This window comes from Aotus nancymaae, unplaced genomic scaffold (assembly GCF_030222135.1).
Source record: "Aotus nancymaae isolate 86718 unplaced genomic scaffold, 86718_ANA_hifiasm-v0.15.2.pri h1tg000044l, whole genome shotgun sequence".
Taxonomy (NCBI): Eukaryota; Metazoa; Chordata; class Mammalia; order Primates; family Aotidae; genus Aotus; species Aotus nancymaae.
The window spans coordinates 1353807-1369505 of NW_026988458.1; the positions used below are offsets into that span (position 1 = coordinate 1353807).

General features: G+C 49.2%; 1 protein-coding gene across 9 annotated transcripts in view; it reads right to left on the bottom strand.

The window, feature by feature from the left end:
- MCF2L (MCF.2 cell line derived transforming sequence like) overlaps window positions 1–15699 on the bottom strand; it is a 255816-nt gene that overhangs the window by 56434 nt on the left and 183683 nt on the right. For all 9 annotated transcript variants that reach the window (XM_064361844.1, XM_064361846.1, XM_064361848.1 and 6 more), the window contains 2 exons: window positions 15319–15443; window positions 13050–13164 (listed from right to left, as the gene is read on the bottom strand). In XM_064361844.1, the coding sequence (XP_064217914.1) occupies window positions 13050–13164; window positions 15319–15443 (240 nt within the window). The remainder of the gene's footprint in view (window positions 1–13049; window positions 13165–15318; window positions 15444–15699) is intronic.

Sequence of the window (15699 nt, forward strand, 5' to 3'; positions counted from 1 at the left end):
ACCACATCTCACTGTGAAATAGATAACAACCCCCCACACTGCCCTGAAAACGCACTACCACATCTCACTGTGAAATAGATAACAACCCCCCACACTGCCCTGAAAACGCACTACCACATCTCACTGTGAAATAGATAACAACCCCCCACACTGCCCTGAAAACGCACTACCACATCTCACTGTGAAATAGATAACAACCCCCCACACTGCCCTGAAAACGCACTACCACATCTCACTGTGAAATAGATAACAACCCCCCACACTGCCCTGAAAACGCACTACCACATCTCATTGTGAAATACATAACAACCCCCCACACTGCCCTGAAAAAGCACTACCACATCTCACTGTGAAATAGATAACAACCCCCCACACTGCCCTGAAAACACACTACCACATGTCACTGTGAAATAGATAACAACCCCCCACACTGCCCTGAAAACGCACTACCACATCTCACTGTGAAATAGATAACAACCCCCCACACTGCCCTGAAAACGCACTACCACATCTCACTGTGAAATAGATAACAACCCCCCACACTGCCCTGAAAACGCACTACCACATCTCACTGTGAAATAGATAACAACCCCCCACACTGCCCTGAAAACGCACTACCACATCTCACTGTGAAATAGATAAAAACCCCCCACACTGCCCTGAAAACGCACTACCACATCTCACTGTGAAATAGATAACAACCCCCCACACTGCCCTGAAAACGCACTACCACATCTCATTGTGAAATACATAACAACCCCCCACACTGCCCTGAAAAAGCACTACCACATCTCACTGTGAAATAGATAACAACCCCCCACACTGCCCTGAAAACACACTACCACATGTCACTGTGAAATAGATAACAACCCCCCACACTGCCCTGAAAACGCACTACCACATCTCACTGTGAAATAGATAACAACCCCCCACACTGCCCTGAAAACGCACTACCACATCTCACTGTGAAATAGATAACAACCCCCCACACTGCCCTGAAAACACACTACCACATCTCACTGTGAAATAGATAACAACCCCCCACACTGCCCTGAAAACGCACTACCACATCTCACTGTGAAATAGATAACAACCCCCCACACTGCCCTGAAAACGCACTACCACATCTCACTGTGAAATAGATAACAACCCCCCACACTGCCCTGAAAACGCACTACCACATCTCACTGTGAAATAGATAACAACCCCCCACACTGCCCTGAAAACGCACTACCACATCTCACTGTGAAATAGATAACAACCCTCCACACTGCCCTGAAAACGCACTACCACATCTCACTGTGAAATAGATAACAACCCCCCACACTGCCCTGAAAACGCACTACCACATCTCACTGTGAAATAGATAACAACCCCCCACACTGCCCTGAAAACGCACTACCACATCTCACTGTGAAATAGATAACAACCCCCCACACTGCCCTGAAAACGCACTACCACATCTCACTGTGAAATAGATAACAACCCCCCACACTGCCCTGAAAACGCACTACCACATCTCACTGTGAAATAGATAACAACCCCCCACACTGCCCTGAAAACGCACTACCACATCTCACTGTGAAATAGATAACAACCCCCCACACTGCCCTGAAAACGCACTACCACATCTCACTGTGAAATAGATAACAACCCACCACACTGCCCTGAAAACGTACTACCACATGTCACTGTGAAATAGATAACAACCCCCCACACTGCCCTGAAAACGCACTACCACATCTCACTGTGAAATAGATAACAACCCCCCACACTGCCCTGAAAACGCACTACCACATCTCACTGTGAAATACATAACAACCCCCCACACTGCCCTGAAAATGCACTACCACATCTCACTGTGAAATAGATAACAACCCCCCACACTGCCCTGAAAACGCACTACCACATCTCACTGTGAAATAGATAACAACCCCTCACACTGCCCCGAAAACGCACTACCACATCTCATTGTGAAATACATAACAACTCCCCACACTGCCCTGAAAACGCACTACCACATCTCACTGTGAAATAGATAACAACCCCCCACACTGCCCTGAAAACGCACTACCACATCTCACTGTGAAATAGATAACAACCCCCCACACTGCCCTGAAAACGCACTACCACATCTCACTGTGAAATAGATAACAACCCCCCACACTGCCCTGAAAACGCACTACCACATCTCACTGTGAAATAGATAACAACCCCCCACACTGCCCTGAAAACGCACTACCACATCTCACTGTGAAATAGATAACAACCCCCCACACTGCCCTGAAAACGCACTACCACATCTCATTGTGAAATACATAACAACCCCCCACACTGCCCTGAAAAAGCACTACCACATCTCACTGTGAAATAGATAACAACCCCCCACACTGCCCTGAAAACACACTACCACATCTCACTGTGAAATAGATAACAACCCCCCACACTGCCCTGAAAACGCACTACCACTTCTCATTGTGAAATAGATAACAACCCCCCACACTGCCCTGAAAACACACTACCACATGTCACTGTGAAATAGATAACAACCCCCCACACTGCCCTGAAAACGCACTACCACTTCTCATTGTGAAATAGATAACAACCCCCCACACTGCCCCGAAAACGCACTACCACATCTCACTGTGAAATAGATAACAACCCCCCACACTGCCCTGAAAACGCACTACCACATCTCACTGTGAAATAGATAACAACCCCCCACACTGCCCTGAAAACGCACTACCACATCTCACTGTGAAATAGATAACAACCCCCCACACTGCCCTGAAAACGCACTACCACATCTCACTGTGAAATAGATAACAACCCCCCACACTGCCCTGAAAACGCACTACCACATCTCACTGTGAAATAGATAACAACCCCCCACACTGCCCTGAAAACGCACTACCACATCTCACTGTGAAATAGATAACAACCCCCCACACTGCCCTGAAAACGCACTACCACATCTCATTGTGAAATACATAACAACCCCCCACACTGCCCTGAAAAAGCACTACCACATCTCACTGTGAAATAGATAACAACCCCCCACACTGCCCTGAAAACACACTACCACATGTGACTGTGAAATAGATAACAACCCCCCACACTGCCCTGAAAACGCACTACCACATCTGACTGTGAAATAGATAACAACCCCCCACACTGCCCTGAAAACGCACTACCACATCTCACTGTGAAATAGATAACAACCCCCCACACTGCCCTGAAAACGCACTACCACATCTCACTGTGAAATAGATAACAACCCCCCACACTGCCCTGAAAACGCACTACCACATCTCACTGTGAAATAGATAACAACCCCCCACACTGCCCTGAAAACGCACTACCACATCTCACTGTGAAATAGATAACAACCCCCCACACTGCCCTGAAAACGCACTACCACATCTCATTGTGAAATACATAACAACCCCCCACACTGCCCTGAAAACGCACTACCACATCTCACTGTGAAATAGATAACAACCCCCCACACTGCCCTGAAAACACACTACCACATCTCACTGTGAAATAGATAACAACCCCCCACACTGCCCTGAAAACGCACTACCACATCTCACTGTGAAATAGATAACAACCCCCCACACTGCCCTGAAAACGCACTACCACATCTCACTGTGAAATAGATAACAACCCCCCACACTGCCCTGAAAACGCACTACCACATCTCACTGTGAAATAGATAACAACCCCCCACACTGCCCTGAAAACGCACTACCACATCTCACTGTGAAATAGATAACAACCCCCCACACTGCCCTGAAAACGCACTACCACATCTCACTGTGAAATAGATAACAACCCCCCACACTGCCCTGAAAACGCACTACCACATCTCACTGTGAAATACATAACAACCCCCCACACTGCCCTGAAAAAGCACTACCACATCTCACTGTGAAATAGATAACAACCCCCCACACTGCCCTGAAAACACACTACCACATGTCACTGTGAAATAGATAACAACCCCCCACACTGCCCTGAAAACGCACTACCACATCTCACTGTGAAATAGATAACAACCCCCCACACTGCCCTGAAAACGCACTACCACATCTCACTGTGAAATAGATAACAACCCCCCACACTGCCCTGAAAACGCACTACCACATCTCACTGTGAAATAGATAACAACCCCCCACACTGCCCTGAAAACGCACTACCACATCTCACTGTGAAATAGATAACAACCCCCCACACTGCCCTGAAAACGCACTACCACATCTCACTGTGAAATAGATAACAACCCCCCACACTGCCCTGAAAACGCACTACCACATCTCACTGTGAAATAGATAACAACCCCCCACACTGCCCTGAAAACGCACTACCACATCTCATTGTGAAATACATAACAACCCCCCACACTGCCCTGAAAACGCACTACCACATCTCACTGTGAAATAGATAACAACCCCCCACACTGCCCTGAAAACGCACTACCACATCTCACTGTGAAATAGATAACAACCCCCCACACTGCCCTGAAAACACACTACCACATCTCACTGTGAAATAGATAACAACCCCCCACACTGCCCTGAAAACGCACTACCACATCTCACTGTGAAATAGATAACAACCCCCCACACTGCCCTGAAAACGCACTACCACATCTCACTGTGAAATAGATAACAACCCCCCACACTGCCCTGAAAACGCACTACCACATCTCACTGTGAAATAGATAACAACCCCCCACACTGCCCTGAAAACGCACTACCACATCTCACTGTGAAATAGATAACAACCCCCCACACTGCCCTGAAAACGCACTACCACATCTCACTGTGAAATAGATAACAACCCCCCACACTGCCCTGAAAACGCACTACCACATCTCACTGTGAAATAGATAACAACCCCCCACACTGCCCTGAAAACGCACTACCACATCTCACTGTGAAATAGATAACAACCCCCCACACTGCCCTGAAAACGCACTACCACATCTCACTGTGAAATAGATAACAACCCCCCACACTGCCCTGAAAACGCACTACCACATCTCACTGTGAAATAGATAACAACCCCCCACACTGCCCTGAAAACGCACTACCACATCTCACTGTGAAATAGATAACAACCCCCCACACTGCCCTGAAAACGCACTACCACATCTCACTGTGAAATAGATAACAACCCCCCACACTGCCCTGAAAACGCACTACCACATCTCACTGTGAAATAGATAACAACCCCCCACACTGCCCTGAAAACGCACTACCACATCTCACTGTGAAATACATAACAACCCCCCACACTGCCCTGAAAACGCACTACCACATCTCACTGTGAAATAGATAACAACCCCCCACACTGCCCTGAAAACGCACTACCACATCTCACTGTGAAATAGATAACAACCCCCCACACTGCCCTGAAAACGCACTACCACATCTCACTGTGAAATAGATAACAACCCCCCACACTGCCCTGAAAACGCACTACCACATCTCACTGTGAAATAGATAACAACCCCCCACACTGCCCTGAAAACGCACTACCACATCTCACTGTGAAATAGATAACAACCCCCCACACTGCCCTGAAAACGCACTACCACATCTCACTGTGAAATAGATAACAACCCCCCACACTGCCCTGAAAACGCACTACCACATCTCACTGTGAAATAGATAACAACCCCCCACACTGCCCTGAAAACGCACTACCACATCTCACTGTGAAATAGATAACAACCCCCCACACTGCCCTGAAAACGCACTACCACATCTCACTGTGAAATAGATAACAACCCCCCACACTGCCCTGAAAACGCACTACCACATCTCACTGTGAAATAGATAACAACCCCCCACACTGCCCTGAAAACGCACTACCACATCTCATTGTGAAATACATAACAACCCCCCACACTGCCCTGAAAAAGCACTACCACATCTCACTGTGAAATAGATAACAACCCCCCACACTGCCCTGAAAACACACTACCACATGTCACTGTGAAATAGATAACAACCCCCCACACTGCCCTGAAAACGCACTACCACATCTCACTGTGAAATAGATAACAACCCCCCACACTGCCCTGAAAACGCACTACCACATCTCACTGTGAAATAGATAACAACCCCCCACACTGCCCTGAAAACGCACTACCACATCTCACTGTGAAATAGATAACAACCCCCCACACTGCCCTGAAAACGCACTACCACATCTCACTGTGAAATAGATAACAACCCCCCACACTGCCCTGAAAACGCACTACCACATCTCACTGTGAAATAGATAACAACCCCCCACACTGCCCTGAAAACGCACTACCACATCTCATTGTGAAATACATAACAACCCCCCACACTGCCCTGAAAAAGCACTACCACATCTCACTGTGAAATAGATAACAACCCCCCACACTGCCCTGAAAACACACTACCACATGTCACTGTGAAATAGATAACAACCCCCCACACTGCCCTGAAAACGCACTACCACATCTCACTGTGAAATAGATAACAACCCCCCACACTGCCCTGAAAACGCACTACCACATCTCACTGTGAAATAGATAACAACCCCCCACACTGCCCTGAAAACGCACTACCACATCTCACTGTGAAATAGATAACAACCCCCCACACTGCCCTGAAAACGCACTACCACATCTCACTGTGAAATAGATAACAACCCCCCACACTGCCCTGAAAACGCACTACCACATCTCACTGTGAAATAGATAACAACCCCCCACACTGCCCTGAAAACGCACTACCACATCTCATTGTGAAATACATAACAACCCCCCACACTGCCCTGAAAAAGCACTACCACATCTCACTGTGAAATAGATAACAACCCCCCACACTGCCCTGAAAACACACTACCACATCTCACTGTGAAATAGATAACAACCCCCCACACTGCCCTGAAAACGCACTACCACTTCTCATTGTGAAATAGATAACAACCCCCCACACTGCCCTGAAAACACACTACCACATGTCACTGTGAAATAGATAACAACCCCCCACACTGCCCTGAAAACGCACTACCACTTCTCATTGTGAAATAGATAACAACCCCCCACACTGCCCCGAAAACGCACTACCACATCTCACTGTGAAATAGATAACAACCCCCCACACTGCCCTGAAAACGCACTACCACATCTCACTGTGAAATAGATAACAACCCCCCACACTGCCCTGAAAACGCACTACCACATCTCACTGTGAAATAGATAACAACCCCCCACACTGCCCTGAAAACGCACTACCACATCTCACTGTGAAATAGATAACAACCCCCCACACTGCCCTGAAAACGCACTACCACATCTCACTGTGAAATAGATAACAACCCCCCACACTGCCCTGAAAACGCACTACCACATCTCATTGTGAAATACATAACAACCCCCCACACTGCCCTGAAAAAGCACTACCACATCTCACTGTGAAATAGATAACAACCCCCCACACTGCCCTGAAAACACACTACCACATGTCACTGTGAAATAGATAACAACCCCCCACACTGCCCTGAAAACGCACTACCACATCTCACTGTGAAATAGATAACAACCCCCCACACTGCCCTGAAAACGCACTACCACATCTCACTGTGAAATAGATAACAACCCCCCACACTGCCCTGAAAACGCACTACCACATCTCACTGTGAAATAGATAACAACCCCCCACACTGCCCTGAAAACGCACTACCACATCTCACTGTGAAATAGATAACAACCCCCCACACTGCCCTGAAAACGCACTACCACATCTCACTGTGAAATAGATAACAACCCCCCACACTGCCCTGAAAACGCACTACCACATCTCACTGTGTGAAATAGATAACAACCCACCACACTGCCCTGAAAACGCACTACCACTTCTCATTGTGAAATACATAACAACCCCCCACACTGCCCTGAAAAAGCACTACCACATCTCACTGTGAAATAGATAACAACCCCCCACACTGCCCTGAAAACGCACTACCACATCTCACTGTGAAATAGATAACAACCCCCCACACTGCCCTGAAAACACACTACCACATCTCACTGTGAAATAGATAACAACCCCCCACACTGCCCTGAAAACGCACTACCACATCTCACTGTGAAATAGATAACAACCCCCCACACTGCCCTGAAAACGCACTACCACATCTCACTGTGAAATAGATAACAACCCCCCACACTGCCCTGAAAACGCACTACCACATCTCACTGTGAAATAGATAACAACCCCCCACACTGCCCTGAAAACGCACTACCACATGTCACTGTGAAATAGATAACAACCCACCACACTGCCCCGAAAACGCACTACCACTTCTCATTGTGAAATACATAACAACCCCCCACACTGCCCTGAAAAAGCACTACCACATCTCACTGTGAAATAGATAACAACCCCCCACACTGCCCTGAAAACGCACTACCACATCTCACTGTGAGATAGATAACAACCCTCCACACTGCTCTGAAAACGCACTACCACATCTCACTGTGAGATAGATAACAACCCTCCACACTGCTCTGAAAACGCACTACCACATCTCACTGTGAAATAGATAACAACCCCCCACACTGCCCTGAAAACGCACTACCACATCTCACTGTGAAATAGATAACAACCCCTCACACTGCCCTGAAAACGCACTACCACATCTCACTGTGAAATAGATAACAACCCCCCACACTGCCCTGAAAACGCACTACCACATCTCACTGTGAAATAGATAACAACCCCCCACACTGCCCTGAAAACACACTACCACATCTCACTGTGTGAAATAGATAACAACCCCCCACACTGCCCTGAAAACGCACTACCACATCTCACTGTGAAATAGATAACAACCCCCCACACTGCCCTGAAAACGCACTACCACATCTCACTGTGAAATAGATAACAACCCCTCACACTGCCCCGAAAACGCACTACCACATCTCACTGTGAAATAGATAACAACCCCCCACACTGCCCTGAAAACGCACTACCACATCTCACTGTGAAATAGATAACAACCCCCCACACTGCCCTGAAAACGCACTACCACATCTCACTGTGAAATAGATAACAACCCCCCACACTGCCCTGAAAACGCACTACCACATCTCACTGTGAAATAGATAACAACCCCCCACACTGCCCTGAAAACGCACTACCACATCTCACTGTGAAATAGATAACAACCCCCCACACTGCCCTGAAAACGCACTACCACATCTCATTGTGAAATAGATAACAACCCCCCACACTGCCCTGAAAACGCACTACCACATCTCACTGTGAAATAGATAACAACCCCCCACACTGCCCTGAAAACGCACTACCACATCTCACTGTGAAATAGATAACAACCCCCCACACTGCCCTGAAAACACACTACCACATCTCACTGTGTGAAATAGATAACAACCCCCCACACTGCCCTGAAAACGCACTACCACATGTCACTGTGAAATAGATAACAACCCCCCACACTGCCCTGAAAACGCACTACCACATCTCACTGTGAAATAGATAACAACCCCCCACACTGCCCGGAAAACGCACTACCACATCTCACTGTGAAATAGATAACAACCCCCCACACTGCCCTGAAAACGCACTACCACATCTCACTGTGAAATAGATAACAACCCCCCACACTGCCCTGAAAACGCACTACCACATCTCACTGTGAAATAGATAAAAACCCTCCACACTGCCCTGAAAACGCACTACCACATGTCACTGTGAAATAGATAACAACCCCCCACACTGCCCTGAAAACACACTACCACATCTCACTGTGAAATAGATAAAAACCCTCCACACTGCCCTGAAAACGCACTACCACATGTCACTGTGAAATAGATAACAACCCTCCACACTGCTCTGAAAAGGCACTACCACATCTCACTGTGAAATAGATAACAAACCTCCACACTGCCCTGAAAACACACTACTAGGTCTCAATGTGAAATTGATAATTTCAATAGTTGTGTAAGTATTAAGGACACTGATTGCATAATTTTAAAAGTCTCCCAAAGAAATCTCTCGGCCCAGATCATTTTATTGAGCATCTACAAAGATCGTACAACTGACATTACACTTGATAGTGAAAAACTATACTCTTTCCCCCTAAGACTGGGGACAAGGCAGAGATGTCCAGTCTTGCCACTCTCATCGAACGGTGAAAGCTCTGGCTGGTGTAATATGCAGTGAGGCAGCATGTTGAGGGTGTGGGGGTAAAATAAAAGGCATATCTTCAAAAAGGAAGAAATCAAACTGTCCTTATTTTAAAATGACATGATTGTCTATATGGAAAATTTCAAGGAATTTACAAAACACTGTGTAGAATATGTGTGTTCAGCAAGGTCACAGGAGACAAGATAAATATACAAAAATCAGTTGTATTTCTATATGCAGCAATGAATACATAAACACCAATATTAAAAATATAATACTGTGAAGACTTCTTAAAATGTATTCTTAAATGTAAGTCAAACAAAACATGTACTGAGCTTGTGTGCTGAGAACTGTCCAACACTGATGAAAGAAACAGAAAGAAATGTTGACAATACCATGTTTGTTGACTAGAAGACTCAACACAGTAAAGGCATTGATTCTTCCCAAAATATAGGTTTAACACAACTCCTATGAAAACTCCAGCAAATTTGCTTCTATACATGTAGACAAGACAGATGTAAAATTGGCATGAAGAGGCCAAAAAACTAGAAGCTAACTTGATTTTGAAAAAGAACAAAGAGGGAAGAATGAGTATGCTTGATTTCAAGGTATTATATAGTTACGGTATTAAGACCTCGTGGTACTGACATAGGAACAGGTATGTAGATGAATGAACTGAATAGAGGACCTCCAGAACAGACCCACACAAATGTGCCCAGAGCTTCGACAATGGTGGAGGAGAAACCCAGTAGAAGAAAGACCCTTTCCGACAAACGGTGCTACAGCAATTGGACATGCAGAGGTAAAACATAAATCACGGTCTAATTCTCATACCTTACACAAAAATTAGCTCAAAATAGATCACAGACTTCAATGTAAAACTATGAAATCTGGAGGCAAAAAGTTTAGGGGAATAGACTTAGGATCTAGAACCAAAAGTATAATCCTTAAAAGGAGAAATTGACAAACTGGAGTTCATCAAAATTAAATGCTTCATCCTTTAAGAGGATGAAAAGACGAGTTACAGACCAGGAGAAAATATTTGGAAGTCTGACAAAGAACTAGTATCTGCAGTATATAAGGAATTCTCAAGGTGTAACAGTAAAATGAAAACAAAACCAAACAATCCAGTTAGAAAAGGGGCCACAGGGCTGGGCGCGGTGGCTCACATCTACAATCCCAGCACTTTGGGAGGCCGAGGTGGGCGGACCGTGAGGTCGAGATAGAGACCATCCTGGTCAACATGGCAAAAACCCCGTATCTACTGAAAAATAGAAAAATTAGCTGATCATGGTGGCGCACGCCTGTACTCCCAGCTACTCGGGAGGCTGAGGCAGGAGAATTGCTTGAACCTGGGAGGCAGAGGTTGCAGTGAGCGAGATCGTGCCACTGCACTTCAGCCTCCAGCCTGGCGCCTGGCGACAGAGCGAGACTCTGTCTCAAAAAAAAAAAAAAAAAAAAAGGCGGGGGACAACAGAAACAGGACATTTTACCAAAGAGGATATGTGAATGGCAAATAAGCACATGGAAAGGTGTCCGGCACCACCAGCACCGGGGAAATGAAACGGAAAACCACCGTGGGATTTCACTGCACACGCGTCAGGATGTGAGCATAAAGAATCGCTACGGTGCCACATGCTGTGGAAAATGGGAAGCCGCTTGTGGGAATGTTAAATGTTACAGCCATTCTGAAAACAGGTCGGCACTTCCTTTAAAAAACTAAACATGCAACTACTATTTAACCCTGCAATTACATTCTGGGCATTTAAATCAGAGAAATGAAAACTTACATTTATACCAACATCAGTACGTGGGTGTTTGTAACTCAAACCTGGAAACAACCCAGATACCCTTCAACAGGTGAATGAAAAGGAACTGTGGTCTGTCCACACCGGGAACACAATCAATGAGCCACCAGCACCTGGGGGTCTGCAGAGAGCTGTTCTGAGCAAGCAAAGCCAGTCCCGGGAGGGACATTCTGTGTGATTCGTTTGTATCACAAAATGGCCAAAGTACAGCCATGGGAACAGATGAGTGGTTGCCGGGGGCTGAGGAGGGGTGGGCTGGGAAGGACATGGGTGGGTCCCTGACGGGCCGTAGGAGGGAGACGTCTGGGTCTGGCTGCACGGGCTGTGTCGACAGCACCTCACGGCTGTGATGCCATCCCACAGTCTGGCACACAGCAGGCACATCATACATGCATGCTGAATAAAAGAGCCTGCGAATGACTATGGAGGGAGAGTGATAATTACCAGGGCTTCCTGGTAATTTACGAATAATGCAGGTGTAAGTGCATCCCAGTGAGCTGATGTCCAATCACCTTTCTTTCTTTTCTTTTTTTTTTTTTTGTGAGATGGACTCTTGCTGGGTCACCCAGGCTGGAGTGCAATGGCACGATCTCAGCTCACTGCAACCTCCACCTCCCAGATTCAAGCAATTCTCCTGTCTCAGCCTCCCAAGTAGCTGGGATTACAGGTGCATGCCACCACGCCCAGGAAGTTTTTGTATTTTTAGTAGAGACGGGGTTTCACCAAGTTGGCCAGGATGGTCTCGATCTCTTGACCTCGTGATCCGCCTGCCTCGGCCTCCCAAAATGCTGGGATTATAGGTGTGAGCCACCGCGCCCGGCCCCTCAATCACCTATCTATACAATGGCCAGTCATCAGTTGTGCATTTCAAGGCTCAGCCCAACATAATCTCACAGGCTCCACGTGGTGAGTGGAGATTTTTCCGCATTAAGCTAAAGTCAGCCGAGTAGCTCGGCTCAGCTCCTGGCACTGGGACCCGGGCATGGGCACAGGAGGCCCCATGGGCATCAGGGTGACTGCCAGCTCCGCCAGGGCCACTCACCTCCCGGAAGCCCTGTTCGAAGTGCCGGAGCTGCAGGCACTGCTCCAGTTTCTGCTGATGCTTTGCCCAGAACTCATCGAACGCAGCCTCAGTTTCATTCAGCTGGGCCAGGAGCCTGGGAAAGAGGAGGAGTCAACAGTCTGCGTGGCCCGGGGAGCCCCACACAATGTGGAGCATACTGGGAGTTCGAGTGACCCCAGGGCTCACCTCCAACCCAGGCCGGCCTTCCTGAGATCTGGCCTCCGCTTACCCCTGCACCCAAACCCGGAACCCAGGCGCAGGCACCCAGGACCATCAGGATGGGAGGAGGCCCCGCAGACATCACCATGGGCTGTGGGCTTTCCTTTACGTCTCTGCAGCTGGGCTGAGCCACTGACTGTGTTCATTTTAATTTTTAAAAAAATGTAAAAAAGTTTTCTTTATGTTTTGAGACAGGGTCTGGCTCTATCACCTGGGCTGGAGTGCAGTGGTGCAATCTTGGCTTACTGCAACCTCTGCTTCTCGAGTAGCTGGGACTCCAGCTGTGCACCACCATGGCTGACTGATTTTTGTACTTTTTATAGAGACAGGATTTCACCATGTGGCCCAGGCTAGTCTCGAACTTGTGAACCCAAGCGATCTGCCCGCCTTGGCCTCCAAAAGTGCTGGGATGACAGGTGTGAGCCGCCGCACTCGGCCTGAGTTTGTTCATTTTTAAAAGGCCAAGGTTTGGGGTGATCAGTTACAGCTGTGGTCCAGGGTAGTGAGCTGTCCCTAAATGTCAGGGGGAAGCTGGGGTCACCAACCCGCATCACCCAGTCAGCCCCACGCCCACCTCCAGGCGTGTGCGCGAATCAGCTTCACTTTACAGATGGGGAAACTGAGTCTCTGGGAAGCTGACAAGGTGCCCAGCACATACCAGGGCTGGCCCACCCTCATGGGCTGGGCTGCAACCTCTGCCTGGTGGGTCACAGCACCCCATCTATGAGGAGCCCCTCAAGGGTATGCCTTGTGTCCCTGGGGCCTCTGCCATGTCCCTGGCACAGAAAGCAGCTCAGTGTGGGTCCTGCTGCGTGGGAGTCAAAGGCAGCTGACAGTCAAAAGGACCAGCTCAGTCCAGGCCAGGGTGTGCCCAGCACAGCCCTGCCAGACAAGCCTCTGTCCAGCTGTGTGGGGCCTGTTCTTCAGCCAGGAGGTGGGGCTGATAACACCCACCTTTGAGGACAGGACAGGGAAGGCTTGGGTAGTTCTGGGGAGGACTGGATGGGGGAGGGGGCTTGGGGAATCCTGAGGGGGAATAGGATGGAGGAGGGGAAGCTTGGGGAGTTCTGGTGGGGATGGGACGGGGGAGGGGAGGCTCAGGGAGTTGGCAGGGGATGGGATGGGGAAGGGGAAGCTTGGGGAGTTCTGGAGGGGATGGAATTGGGGGTCAGGGAGTTCTGGAGAGGGTGGAATGGGGGCTTTGGGAGTTTGGGGGGATGGGATGGGGGCTTGGGGAGGTTTTGGGGGATGGGATGAGATAAGGCTCAGGGATTTCTGGGGAGTCAGGGGGAGAGGGAGCTTGGGGAGTCCTGGGGGGATGGGATGGGATGAGGCTCAGGGAGTCCTGGGGGGATGGGATGAGATGAGGCTCAGGCAGTTCTGGGGGGATGGGATGGGGAGGGGGGTCGGGGAGTTCTAGTGTGTATAGGGGAGAGGGAGCTTGGGGAGTTCTGGGGGATGGGATGGGATGAGGCTTAGGGAGTCCTGGGGGGATGGGATGAGATGAGGATCCGGGAGTCCTGGGGGGATGGGCCGGGGGAGGCTCTGGGAGTTCTGGATGTCCCAGGGCACCATGCCAACCACACAAGTGCCCTACCCTGTGCTCTATAAAGCTGGAAGCCCAAAGGAGAAATATGTGAATCACACCTTTACCATGAAAGCAAGGAACATGAGCTGCAGCGAGGAGACCCCCAGGCTTCCTCCGTCTGCGAACCTCAGCTGCGATTGCGGAAGCCCCCGTGTCTAAAGTGCTCCTTCGCCTCTTCCTGCCCTAACGCCTCCTTCATGCCTGTGGAAGGGCGTTTGCTCTAGGAAATCGTCCTCCCTACAACAGCGGCTTTCTGTGGCGTTCAGGAGAAAGCATTTCAGCAGGAATGCTGGGTCCACACCGTGCTGGCCTGGGTGGGGCGTGGGGCTGCCTGCAGGGCCGCCTGCCATCTGCGGCTCTTTCTTTCGCAGAGGCCGTGTGCCTGAGAGGCTCCTGCTCCGGACTGGGGCAGGGCGAGGGCAGGAAGGTGCCGAGCCTCACCTCTGCACGGTGGCCTGGTTGTCGAGCTGGTCCTGGTTCACACTGGGCTCCAAGCCCTCGGCCTGCGGCTCCCTCAGGCTCTCCAGGATGCTGTGCCCCTCTTTCAGTGCCAGCCGCAAGTCCTCCTGCGGAGGGAACACAGCCTCGCACCCGGCCCCAGACAGGCAAGCGGCGCAGGCCGGAGGCGAGGCCTCGTGGGGCCTTGCTCTTGAGGGGTGGGGACTGAGGAGGGGGTCACCCTCCCAAGTCTTCCCAGTGTCTTCTGTGGGGTCGTGCAGGGAGGCCGATGTGGGGGACTCCCTCACTCCTGTGTGCCCCGGGCGGAGCTGCTGCTACAGGTCACTCGGGGCAGAGGGTTATGGTGGAAGAGTCACCAGAAGC